Genomic DNA, 10,803 nt, shown 5'->3' on the forward strand with positions numbered 1-10,803 from the left:
CATTTCCTAATATAACTTATGTAGATAATTTGATTGAACACCATAAGTTCTTGGAATCTCAGGAAGGACATGAGATTTTGTTGGTTTGTCCAGAGTGATGCCCCGATGAATCCCAGAGTGATCTGATCAGTGACTGGAAAAGTATTTGCAAAGCCCCTTTCAGGGAACTGTGAGAACAGGGAGAAATGCAACTTCCCCAAGTTGAATTCTTGATATTCTCACAAGCAGTGTGGACAAACAAAGCTATAGGCTGAGCCCCCAGTCTTGGGGTTTGTTCCTATGAAACTTAACCCCGCAAAGGATAGGTCAAGTCTACTTAAAATTTAGGCCTAAGAGTCACCCCCAAGAGAGCCTCTTTCGTTGCTCAGATGTGGCTTCTCTCTCCAGCCAACACAAGAAGCAAACTCACCACCCTCCCCCTGTCTACATGGGACATGACTCCCAGGGGTGTGGACCTTCCTGGCAACGTGGGACAGAAATCCTAAAATGAGCTGAGACTCAGCATCAAGGGATTGAGAAAACCTTCTCGATAAAAGGGGGAAGAGAGAAATGAGACAAAGTGTCAATGGCTGAGAGATTCCAAACAGAGTCGAGAGGTTATCCTGGAGGTTATTCTTACACATTAAGTATCTATCACCTTGTTATCCAAGATGTAATGGAGAGGCTGGAGGGAACTGCCTGAAAATGTAGAGCTGTGTTCCAGTAGCCATGTTTCTTGATGATGATTGTATAATGATACAGCTGTCACAATGTGACTGTGAAAACCTTGTGTCTACCTTGTCAACAAACGAGTAGAACATATGGAATAAAAATAAATATTAGGGAGAACAAATGCTAAAAAAAAAAAAAGGTAGATTTGCCAATAATGAAAGGGTTCCTGGAAATTAATATGAGGACAATGAAAATTTTAGAAAATTGAAAGAGTTGGAAAATTGAAGAATTCTCTTAGAAAATATAACAAGAAACAAGACTTACAATAGGAAAAAGGAAAGGAGGAAGGAAGGTGAGAAAATTAGGACAAATCCAAAAGTTCCAGCAGCTAACCAAGAAGCGTTCCAGAAAGAGGACATAATGTTGGAAGGAAACTGACAAAAATAAACTTTCCCAAAACTGAAGGCCATTGTTTCCAGATTTAAAGACTACGAGTGAAAAAAATCCGTCTTTGGGACCCTCATAAATTTCAAACAGCAGGGACGAAGAGCAGATGCGGAGAGCACTCAGCCAGGGAGAACGTGGCCACGTACAAAGGATGGACTCCAGTGTGTCAGAATTCCCTGCGTCAACACTGCAGAAGACAGTAGAATTCCTGTAAACTTCCGAGGAAAAAGGTCCATCCTGAGATTTTACACCGAAGTATCGGCGTGTCAGAACAGAATAAAGAGATTTTTAGTGAGGCAGTCTCAAAAAGCTGTCACGTTCTTTCTTAGAGAATTTTATGGGACAATGTGCTCTTCCCAAAGAAGGAAACCAACCAGAAGACGAACACGTGGAGCCCGGGAAGGGGCAAAGAAGGGCCTGGCGCGGCCGCAGGCAGCAGGGTTCCAGCCCAGCAAGGGGCCACACAGGGCAGGCCCGGCCGGCCGCTGGTGCCTTGTGTGAGGCCCCGAGAGATGCGCCCAGGGGCTGAGAGGGGGTGAGGGTCCTCCGGGGAGGGCGCCGAGGAGCCACCGGACAGGAAGTGCAGGACGTGCTGGGCCCCGGCTGGAGCCGGCAGGGGGAGGGCCTCGGATATCTGAAGTCCAGAGGAATAAAGCGTTGGCAAGCACAGTGGAGAAGCTGACATGGTTGGAACCCGCGCCTCTGGGCAGTGGGGACTGGGGGAGAAGGAGAGCGGGCAGCAGGCTGCGACTCGCGTGCTCGACCCTGGGGGACAGGTCGCAGCGCAGGTGTGGGGGGACGCCCCGAGGGTGGGAAATCCGGAGGCGGAGCCGCCGCTGCGCGCGTCCTGTTAGGCAGCACCGGCTTCAGAGTGGGGCCTGGTCTCTGTCCTCCTTCGGAGGCGTGATGTGACTGTTTCCCAAGCGACGTGGGCCTCGGCGACACTGTCTCGGGGGCGCCCTCGGGGCTCCTGCCCCTCCCCTGCGGGAGCAGCGCCGGTGCCCCGCGTGAGCCGCCCCCAGGGCCGCGCGTGGGGACCAGGAGGCTCCCGGCCCGTGGCAGCTCGCGGAGGCGCGCAGGTACTGGGGAAGCCCCTTTGTTGGCCGAGAGACGGGCCTCCAGTGACCATCTTCACCGTCTCTATCTTCCCAGCCCCGCTCGGAGGTGACGGGGCCGGGCTGCGGGAGGAAGGGCTCGCGGAAGCTCGGGGATGCTGCACTGCCCCGGCGGTACCTCGGCCTGGGTCCCCGCGCCGCGACCTCCGCCCCCTCCTCCGTCGTGCGTTTCACTGCCGCCACCGCCGCCGCCTCCGCCTCCACCGCCCTCCTCGGCGGCCCTCCGCGGCCCCCTCCACCGGAGCCCACGTGGCGGCCGGGCTGCGGCGCCCACCGGCTGGAGTGTCGCTCGCTGTGCGCGGAGAGCCGGGGCGCACGGGCGCAGCCGCTGGCAGAGCGGGGCCGGGGAGGTCGCCTGCGCCCAGACCCCGTGACGCTGCGCGGCGGAGGCGCCGGGGCAAGCGGTGTTGGGCGGGGCCCGCAGCGCCCCTCACCAGGCGGCCTCCCCGCGCGGGCCGGAGCCGCGGGCAGGCGGGTCCCGGGCTGCGCCCGGGCCGGGGTTGCGGGAGGGGCCTCGCCAGTCCCTGACCAGGGGGCAGCTTTGGCGGGCGGCACCGTCGTTGTCGCCACGAGGGGACGGGTCCGAGTGGGAGTCGAGGCGCGGCTGGGTGGGGGCGACTGTGCGGGCCGCGGCGGGGCAGGTGTGCGCGCCCCTCCCTCCGCCTGCTCCTCGGCCTGCGTCCCGCCCCCGCCTGCCCCCCTCCTGTCCCCCCACCTGTTCCCCCAGGCACACGCAGCCGCTCCCGCCTTCCAAGGCTCCTCACCAACCTCCTCGTTCCCTTTGCCATTGAACGTCACACGGCCCGAATGTGTCTGGGCGGCCCCTCCCCTTCCCCGTCCCCAGGACACCCCCCGCCCCCCGCTCCCATCTCCAGCCCACCCTCCGCTCCCCCCGCGGGCTGCTCCCCAGGACCGGTGTCTCCTTAGGCGTTGCCCCCCTTTCATCTCCGCTCTCCCCTTGGCGCCACAAGCAGGAGCTGAGGACCCGGCGGGCAGCCCGGACACTGCTCTGGGGCCACGCCGGGGGCCAGAACCTGCCGGCACACGTGGAAGGCGGCCGTGCGCCCCCACACGAACGGGGGCCCCGAAGCCGCGTCCCGCGTGGCTCAGGCCGAGGCCCCGGGGCAGCTCCCGCACTTCCCGCCTGCGCCTTCTTCCCGCAGCCGGCTCTTCTCGGGGTGAGGGTCTTTACAAAGTACCTTCTGGCCGCCAGGCACGATTTTACAGCTGTATTGCGGTACCATCAGCGTGCAATAAATGTACACACCTAAAGTGTGCGATTTTGATAAACGTCAAAACCACCAAGACGTTGGTCGTCCCATCATCACCCCAGCGTCCTCGCGTCCCTTCGTGTCCGTCCTCCTGCCTGCCCCCCCCTCACCCCCCATGTCCCCAGGCAGGCACTGACCCGCTTTTGTCACTGCAGATTGGCTTACCTTTCCCAGGGTTTTACGTAAATCAACATGTGCTCTTTTTAAGGCTGGTTCTCTCCCTCACAGGCTGGGAGGCCGCTTGCTGTGGGTGGCACATTCGGGTCTCGTTGCTGGGCGGCTCCCATCACGGGGGCAGAGCCCCGTGTGCTGCTCGGACGCCCGCAGCTGGGCGCCTGGGCTGGTCTTGTCCAGGGCTACCACACATGATGCTCCTGTGAGCGTCTGTGGGCAAGTGTGGTGTGGACAGCTCTCTCTTTTTACTCGTGGGTGAGTACCTAATAGTGGATGGCCGGGTCACAGAGCGGATTCTAACCTCTCAAAAACTGCCAGGCTGTTTCTCAGTGTGGCCGTGCCGGTTTTCCCTGGTGCCTGCACAGCCGCCTGTCGGCTATGGTCACCTTCATGTGAGCTGTTCTGATGCAGCAGCTTCTCCTGGAAGTCTTAATTTCCATTTCTTGAGTGCAGAAAGCCTTGTCACATGCTTATTGACCTTCCTGTATCTTCTTTGGTGAAGCTTCTGTTTAAACCTGTTACCCGTTCTTGAAATTCAGCTATTTCTTTTCTTATTAATGGATTTTGATAGTTGTTTATATATTTTGGCTACACTTTCCTTACCTGATGCATGATTTGCAAGTATTTTCTCTCAGTCTGTGACTTGTCCTTTCTCTTAACAATGTCTCTCAGAGAGCAGAAGTTCTTATTTTTCCAGTATATCAGTTCTTTCTTTTATGGATTATGCTTCTGATGTCATATCTACAAAGTTTTTGCCTAACACAAGGTCTTCTAGAAATTTTGCAGATTTAGGTTTTACATGTATATATCTCTGATACATTTTAAGTGAATTTTGTGCAAGCAATGAGGTAGGATCAAAGCTCATTTCTTTGCATATGGATGTCTGTCGCTCTAGCACCATTTACTGAAAAGCCCGTTCTCTCGCCACTGCCTTTGGCCTTTCCTGTGTGGTGTGTGGGTGTGTCCCATCTGTTCTCTGCTGCTCCGTTGGCCTGCATGTGTCTTTCCTTTCCCAGGCCAGTTCCATGCTCTCCGATGGCCTTGGTCCTCCAGCTGTGTGGGTTTGCGGTTTTGTAGCCCTTTGTGTTTCCATGTGAATTTTAGAATCAGCTCATCAGTTTCTATAAAACAAAAGCCAGCCGAGTTATCTATTGGGGTTGTGTTGAATGTGTAGATTTTAGGGAGAAATGGCATGTATTGAGTTTTTGAACCATGAACAGAACATCTCTCCATTTTTTAGTTCTTTAATTTCACTCAGCAATATTTTGTAGTTTTTAGTCTTATGCATATTTTGCAGATTTATCCCTAAATTTTTAGATTTTTGATGCTATTATAAATAGCACTTTTTAAATTTTTGTTACTTGTTGCTAGTGCACAGAGGTGCAATTAAGATTTGTGCTTTGATCTTGTATCCTGCAACCTTGCTCAACTCGTTACTTCTAATGACTTTTTCTGTGTATTCCGTTAGATTTCTCCCTAGACATTTGCATCATCTGCAAACGCAGATTTTGTTCTTCCTTTCCAATCTTGCTGCCTTTTATTTCTTTTCCTTGGCTTATTGCATTGGTCACAACCTCCAGAAAAGTGTCTGAAGGAGTGGCAAGTGGGGCACCCCCGGTTCCTAGTCTCGGGGGCACCCACGCTTTCACCACCAAGGAGGAAGTTAGCTGCGGGCATTTGTAGAACCCTTTCATCAGGTCAGGTCTCGAAACTCCCTTCTACTCCTGGTTTTCTTAGTGTTCTTATTAGGGACAGGTGTTGGATGTTTTCAAGTACTTTTTCCATGTCTGTTATGATGGTTATATAAACTTTCTTTTTTATGTCGTTAGTATAGGGAATTACACTGGTGGATTGTTTAATGTCAAACTCATTTGGCCGTCTTGTGCTTTCCTTTTCCTGTGTTACTGGGCTTGATCTGGTGTAAGTTTGTTTGGAGCTGTGCATCTGTGTTTGAGGGACATTAGCCTGGAGTGCGCATCCGTGTCACGTGCCTGTGTAGCTGGCCAGAAGCGAGCTTGCAGCCCTGAGGAGTGTTTGCTGAGCTCGTTGGGTTGTGCCACTAGCCCCAGAGATGCCGCCTCCTCCCGGTTGTCCCAGGAAGGGCGACGCCTCCCACTGCTGCAGCCTTGTGCCGCGTCCGGCTGTCCGCGCAGCTCCGAGGGGCAGGGGACACCTCAGAACCGCAAGCCCGTCCTGCCCATCCTGCCCGATGTCTCCTTCGAGCAGCACAGTCGCTGAGCACCCGCCGCTTGGCGCATGCCAGCAGGAAGGGAGATACCTGCAGAAGGGGCCTGAGCATCTGCGGGGCGCAGAGCATTGTGGGACGGGAGTGCCGCTTCTCCTGGAGGCGGCTGTGACCCAGCTGGAGGTGGCGGTGAGCGCCCAGCAGTGAGGGTCAGTGCGGGGTCAAGCAGGCCGGGGCCCCAGGCAGAGCAAACAGTCCCTGCACACCCCAGGTTCCACCTGGGCACCAGGAGGTCACAGGAAGACTCGAGAAGCCTCTGCCATCGGGAAAGACTAGAGATGGCCATGCCCTATGTCCGCCTGCTGCGGGGCCGGGCAGGCTGGGCCGCCTGTGGTCCTCACTGCATTTGGAGCTGGGTGGGCAGGGGTGGCCCTGAGCCCCTCTCCTGCAAGCTGGGGGCCTGGCTACCTGGCAGCTTGGTGGGAGCATCAGTGCTCTTGTCTGTGGACGTCAGTCCTTCATCCGCTAGCCGTGGGGCCTTACAGCCCATGCGTCCTTGCCAAGGTCACCGCTGCACCACCCTCTCCTTTCTGGGCCCGGACCCCAGCTGGGGGCTGCTGTGGCACAGATGCTCCGCCCAGATGCCACGAAGGCGCTGTGTGGGGCAGCAGAGGTGAAGCCGAGGGATACGGGCGGCTGGTTGCCCGGGGGCGGGGTGTCAGGCACTGAGGTGTCCCTGTGGCACTTTCAGGGTGTCTCAGGCCCATCCTCGCGGCGGTTCCAGAACCGTGCACTGCGCCAAGCAGGCCATGTCCACCTGTCCATCCTCCACGTCTTGGGAAAGGGCTGCACCAGGCGTCCTTGGCCCCGGGCCTCTCTTTCACACCCGCACATCTTGGCCCTGGGAGAGTCTACCCTGGCCAGGTGCTTCTCCCGGTCTGAGTGAGGGAGCGGGCGGCTGGGCCCCCCCTGCCGGCTCCAGGGTGTCCTGCTGGGGGCTGGTCTCTACCTGGAGCAGGTGCAGTCGCGGGTCTGATGCTCTGCAGCCCATGGGCTCGGCCAGTGGGGTCTGAGCTGCTCTCTGGCCTCAGCCCCCGGGCAGCCTGCGGGCAGGGTCAGCCACACGAGGCCGTGGGGTGCGTCTTCCCGTGGGGGTTCCCGGTGCTGCAGCCTGCCTCATTTCTTGCTGTGATGGGAGCAGGAACGTGCTGACCCAGGGTCCCAGGCCAAGGCGCAGGCAGGCAGAGGACTGTGGGTCTGTCCCCTTGTCCCTGGGGGCTGGGTCTCCTGGTGCCGCCTGCTCGGACCCCTGGGCTCCCCCTGCCTGCCCGGGGCCTCCCGTCTCAGACCCTGCTTGTCCCCACAGAGGTGTCCTGGCCCCCTACGCCATCCCCTCGGAGCTGCTGCTGGTGGGCGAGATCCCGAGGAACCAGATGGGAAAGGTCAACAAGCGCCACCTGGCCCAGCAGTTCTTCCCGCCGGAGCAGCAGGAGCCGTGACCCCGGCGTGGGGGGTTGGGTGAGGGCCGTGCACCCAGGTGCGGCGGGAGTCTGCATACGCAGGGCGCTGCGTTTCTTCCCTTCCCTCCCGTCGCCCCACCGCCTTCTTCCCTCTGGTTTCCCTTGGGGAAGGGGGGATGGGGGGGCCCACCCCATCTTCTGGGGGCCGTCTCCCTGCACCGTGGGCAGAGAGATCACAGGACCCCTCCCGTTTTCCCGGGGAGCCACCTGTCATGTGGGTGCCGCCCTCCCTGCCTTAGAGGCCCACTCATGGCTGTGACCCCCCCAGGAAGGCACCTCTGGTCTCAGGGGCCCGCTGACCCACGGGGGGATGTCACATTTGTGTTTAGGCAACCGCAGGAAATGGGAGAGCAAAGTGCCTGGACTGTCTGCTGTGCAGCTCGGGGGCCACCCTCAGCCCCCCCACTACTTCCCCCCAGCCTGCACAGAACTCCGGGGCCTCCCCAGCGCCCCTGCCTGCGGCCCCTCAACCCACCCCCCACAGCCAGCTTCTATGAAGGCCAAAAGTCAGCACTTGGGGTGCTGCAGGCCCAGGGCCTTTAACACCTGGGGTACTACAGGCCTGTACCCTCTAATCCTGGGGTGCTGCAGCCACAAACAGCACCTGGCCAGGTGGCCCCGGCTGCAGGAAGCCCGAGCACCTCCTTCTCCTTTCTGCAGCCCATCTGCCCAGCCGCCCTTGTGTCCAGCCACAGCCCCTCCCATTAAACCATCCTCTGGACTAGTTCAGAGTCTACAGAGCGTTGGGGGGTGGGGGGGCAGACGGAGGCCCCGAGGAAGGTGCCGCAGGTAAAGGCAGACACCACTGAGATTCTCAGCGATGCGTGGGGTGCCCAGGTGTAGGGAAGGCCTGGCCAGGGCTGTGCTCAGACACCCTGCAGGAAAACGCTGAGCCCCTGGATAAGGGGCAGGAGAACAGGGGGGCCCGTGGGAAATGGCCGTCCCAGGACAGCCAGGAGTGTGGCCCTGTTCAGAACCTCGGTCCCTGGAGCACACGTCTGAGCGAGCAGCCGCAGGAGAGCGCTTGAGAGGTGGTGCTTCCGGGACAGCGAGCCAAGCCCCCCGAGGGAAGCTGGTCTCAGGCCGAAGAAGCACCGGGAGAGACGGCCCAAGCCAGGGCGAGGCCGGCCCCCTGCCCCGGTGCACCCTTCCGGCCCTGCCTGGCCTTCAGACGCCCCGAGGCTGAGGCCAGTGGCACCCCCTCTGCCTCGCTCCTCCTCCGAGGCCGGGCGCCCGGCCAGACCGTGGTGGGCATTGGAGGAGAGGACCGCAGCACCCTGGGCCGGCTGCCCGCTGTGCTCACCAAGGGGCAGGCGGGACCCAGGCCGGACGGGGGCATCGGGATTTTTGTCTCGGGTGTGTCACACACATGGGTGGGCCACGGGGGGCGCGGAACCGGGTAGGCCTGTCCCCAGAGGCAGCGTTGTGTCCTCACCACCCAGCTTCCTGCTGCCCCAACCACACCTGCTTCCCTTCGGGGGAGGTTTTAAAGCAATTCTTTTATAACCCAGCGTTACAGTGTTTTAATCATCAGCGTTTCCTTTAGTGCGAGCCCTCCAAGAACACAAGCTGAGATGGGGCGACACAAGCCGGGGAGCTGGGAGGGGCGGAGCCATGGACACTGCTCTGAGGCCCGCGGTCGGGTTCCCCTTTGGAGTGGACCCCACACCCTGTGAGGCCAGTCCCCAAGGCTGGACCCTAAGGTCCTGCAGAGCCCTCCAGCCCCCGCGGCCACAGGGCGGTGTGGGCACCAGGTGGCATCTGCTGTGCGGTGTCTCCAAAAGCTGCGCTGTGACCGGCCGGACACACCAGGGACATGTCCGTGGGTCACACGGCACCCTGGGAGCAAAGGGTCTTTATGGCCCATTTCATTCGAGCTGGGCTCCCCGTCCCTGTGCTGTCCCCTGTGCCTGCCCCGTGTGCCCGTCCCATGCCCCCGTCCCCTGTGCCTGCCCCGTGTGCCCGTCCCATGCCCCCGTCCCCTGTGCCTGCCCCGTGTGCCCGTCCCATGCCCCCGTCCCCTGTGCCTGCCCCGTGTGCCCGTCCCATGCCCCCGTCCCCTGTGCCTGCCCCGTGTGCCCGTCCCATGCCCCCGTCCCCTGTGCCTGCCCCGTGTGCCCGTCCCTATGTCCCGTCCACTCTGTCTGCAGGTTGAGAATGGCCTCCTTGTCCACTGCCAGTCCTCTATGTCCTGCAGCCTTAGTTAGTCCCACAGCGCCCTAACGGGGGGCAGCTTGGGCTGGTGGGCACTGCTGTGGCATCACCTCGGGAAGCCTCGTTCTTGTGACAGCGGGACGGCTCGGTGTGCTCAGGCGGGCATCTGGGCCCTCCGTCCCGTGGGCCGTCCTGTCCTGTGCTTGAGCTGCCCCTTTTTGGACCGAGGGGAGCCCCTTGTGTGGCCTCGGCCCGGCCCCGCTGTCCCCATCCTCCTGCCCTCTGCACACGCCGGCACACGTGGGAGCCTCTTGGTGGGCGCTCGGGGCTGCCACGGTCTCGGCAGCAAGATTTCACGTTGAAATTCGATGTTGCAGGATTTTATTTACTTCTCTTGGTTTTACACTTATCTTTTTAATTCCAAACTCTTGATTCCTAAGGCCATTTACACATCGTTTCCTCTGAGCTGCAGCATGCCAGGCACTTTGGAAGTGACGCCTGCGGGAGGCTTCTCAGGTCTCCTGTCCTGCTTCTCTGCTGCGGTCAGGCTGGCCCGGGGCTCTCCAGCCCTGTGTGGCCTCTGCCCCCGGGCCCCGCTTAGCATTCAGGTGGCGGGTTTCCTCTCACAGGGAGAGACCTCCCGCTTTCCCTCCCATGCCCGGGGCCTGCCCTCCCAGCACACCGCACTCGTCTGGCCTCGGGGGAGGCAGTGCCCGGGCCTGGGTCCGCCCACTGGGCTGGTGCCGGCCCCTCCGCCAGGCGGACCCCGCAGTGAGGGCGGGCAGCTTAGACCCACCAGCCGTTCTTTCCTCACAGAGCCTGCGAGCTCAGCCTAGGGGTCGGGGGTCTGGAGGGTCGGCAGCGCCCGCTGGGTGTGGCATGGAAGGCACCTACGTGTCAGGGTCCAGCCCAGCTTGATGCCCCAGGCTGGCCACCAAGGCGCCTGGAGACACTGGAGATGGCCGGGGTCCCGGGGGACTCAGCTGCCCCTGGAGGGACCTTTGGGCCCTGGAAGGCCTGAGAAGTCAGCAGTGACAGCCGTCCCGAGGCCATCTTGCCTGCTGCCAGCACCAGGAACAGCCCGGTGGAAAGGGGCTCCCCCTCCCACCCCAGGGCGCCCGCCCCCACCTGCTCCTGCCCAGAGCCCCTCAGCGGCCAAACCCAGCGAGCCTGGACAGACCAGCCCTCCTTCCTCCCGGCAGCAGCCAGAAGGCCACCTGCAGGGAGCGGTGACCACGCGGCCGCCGTCGTCCACGCGCCAGCCTGGGTGCCTCGCCCCGGAGAGG

The 10,803-nt window shown here is 60.4% G+C and overlaps 1 protein-coding gene across 5 annotated transcripts in view; it reads left to right on the forward strand.

Moving 5' to 3' along the window:
* The window catches only part of ACSF3 (acyl-CoA synthetase family member 3), a 64,492-nt gene extending 55,291 nt beyond the window's left edge, over positions 1-9,201 (forward strand). For 3 of the 5 annotated variants that reach the window (XM_077133288.1, XM_077133285.1, XM_077133289.1), the window contains exon 10: positions 7,210-9,201. In XM_077133288.1, the coding sequence (XP_076989403.1) occupies positions 7,210-7,342 (133 nt within the window). In that variant the 3' untranslated portion in view covers positions 7,343-9,201. The remainder of the gene's footprint in view (positions 1-7,209) is intronic. The other 2 variants (XM_077133286.1, XM_077133287.1) reach the window with 2 other exon arrangements.
* The last annotated feature ends 1,602 nt before the right edge of the window (positions 9,202-10,803 follow it).

The sequence above is a fragment of the Tamandua tetradactyla genome, chromosome 16, assembly GCF_023851605.1.
Source record: "Tamandua tetradactyla isolate mTamTet1 chromosome 16, mTamTet1.pri, whole genome shotgun sequence".
Classification (NCBI taxonomy): Eukaryota; Metazoa; Chordata; class Mammalia; order Pilosa; family Myrmecophagidae; genus Tamandua; species Tamandua tetradactyla.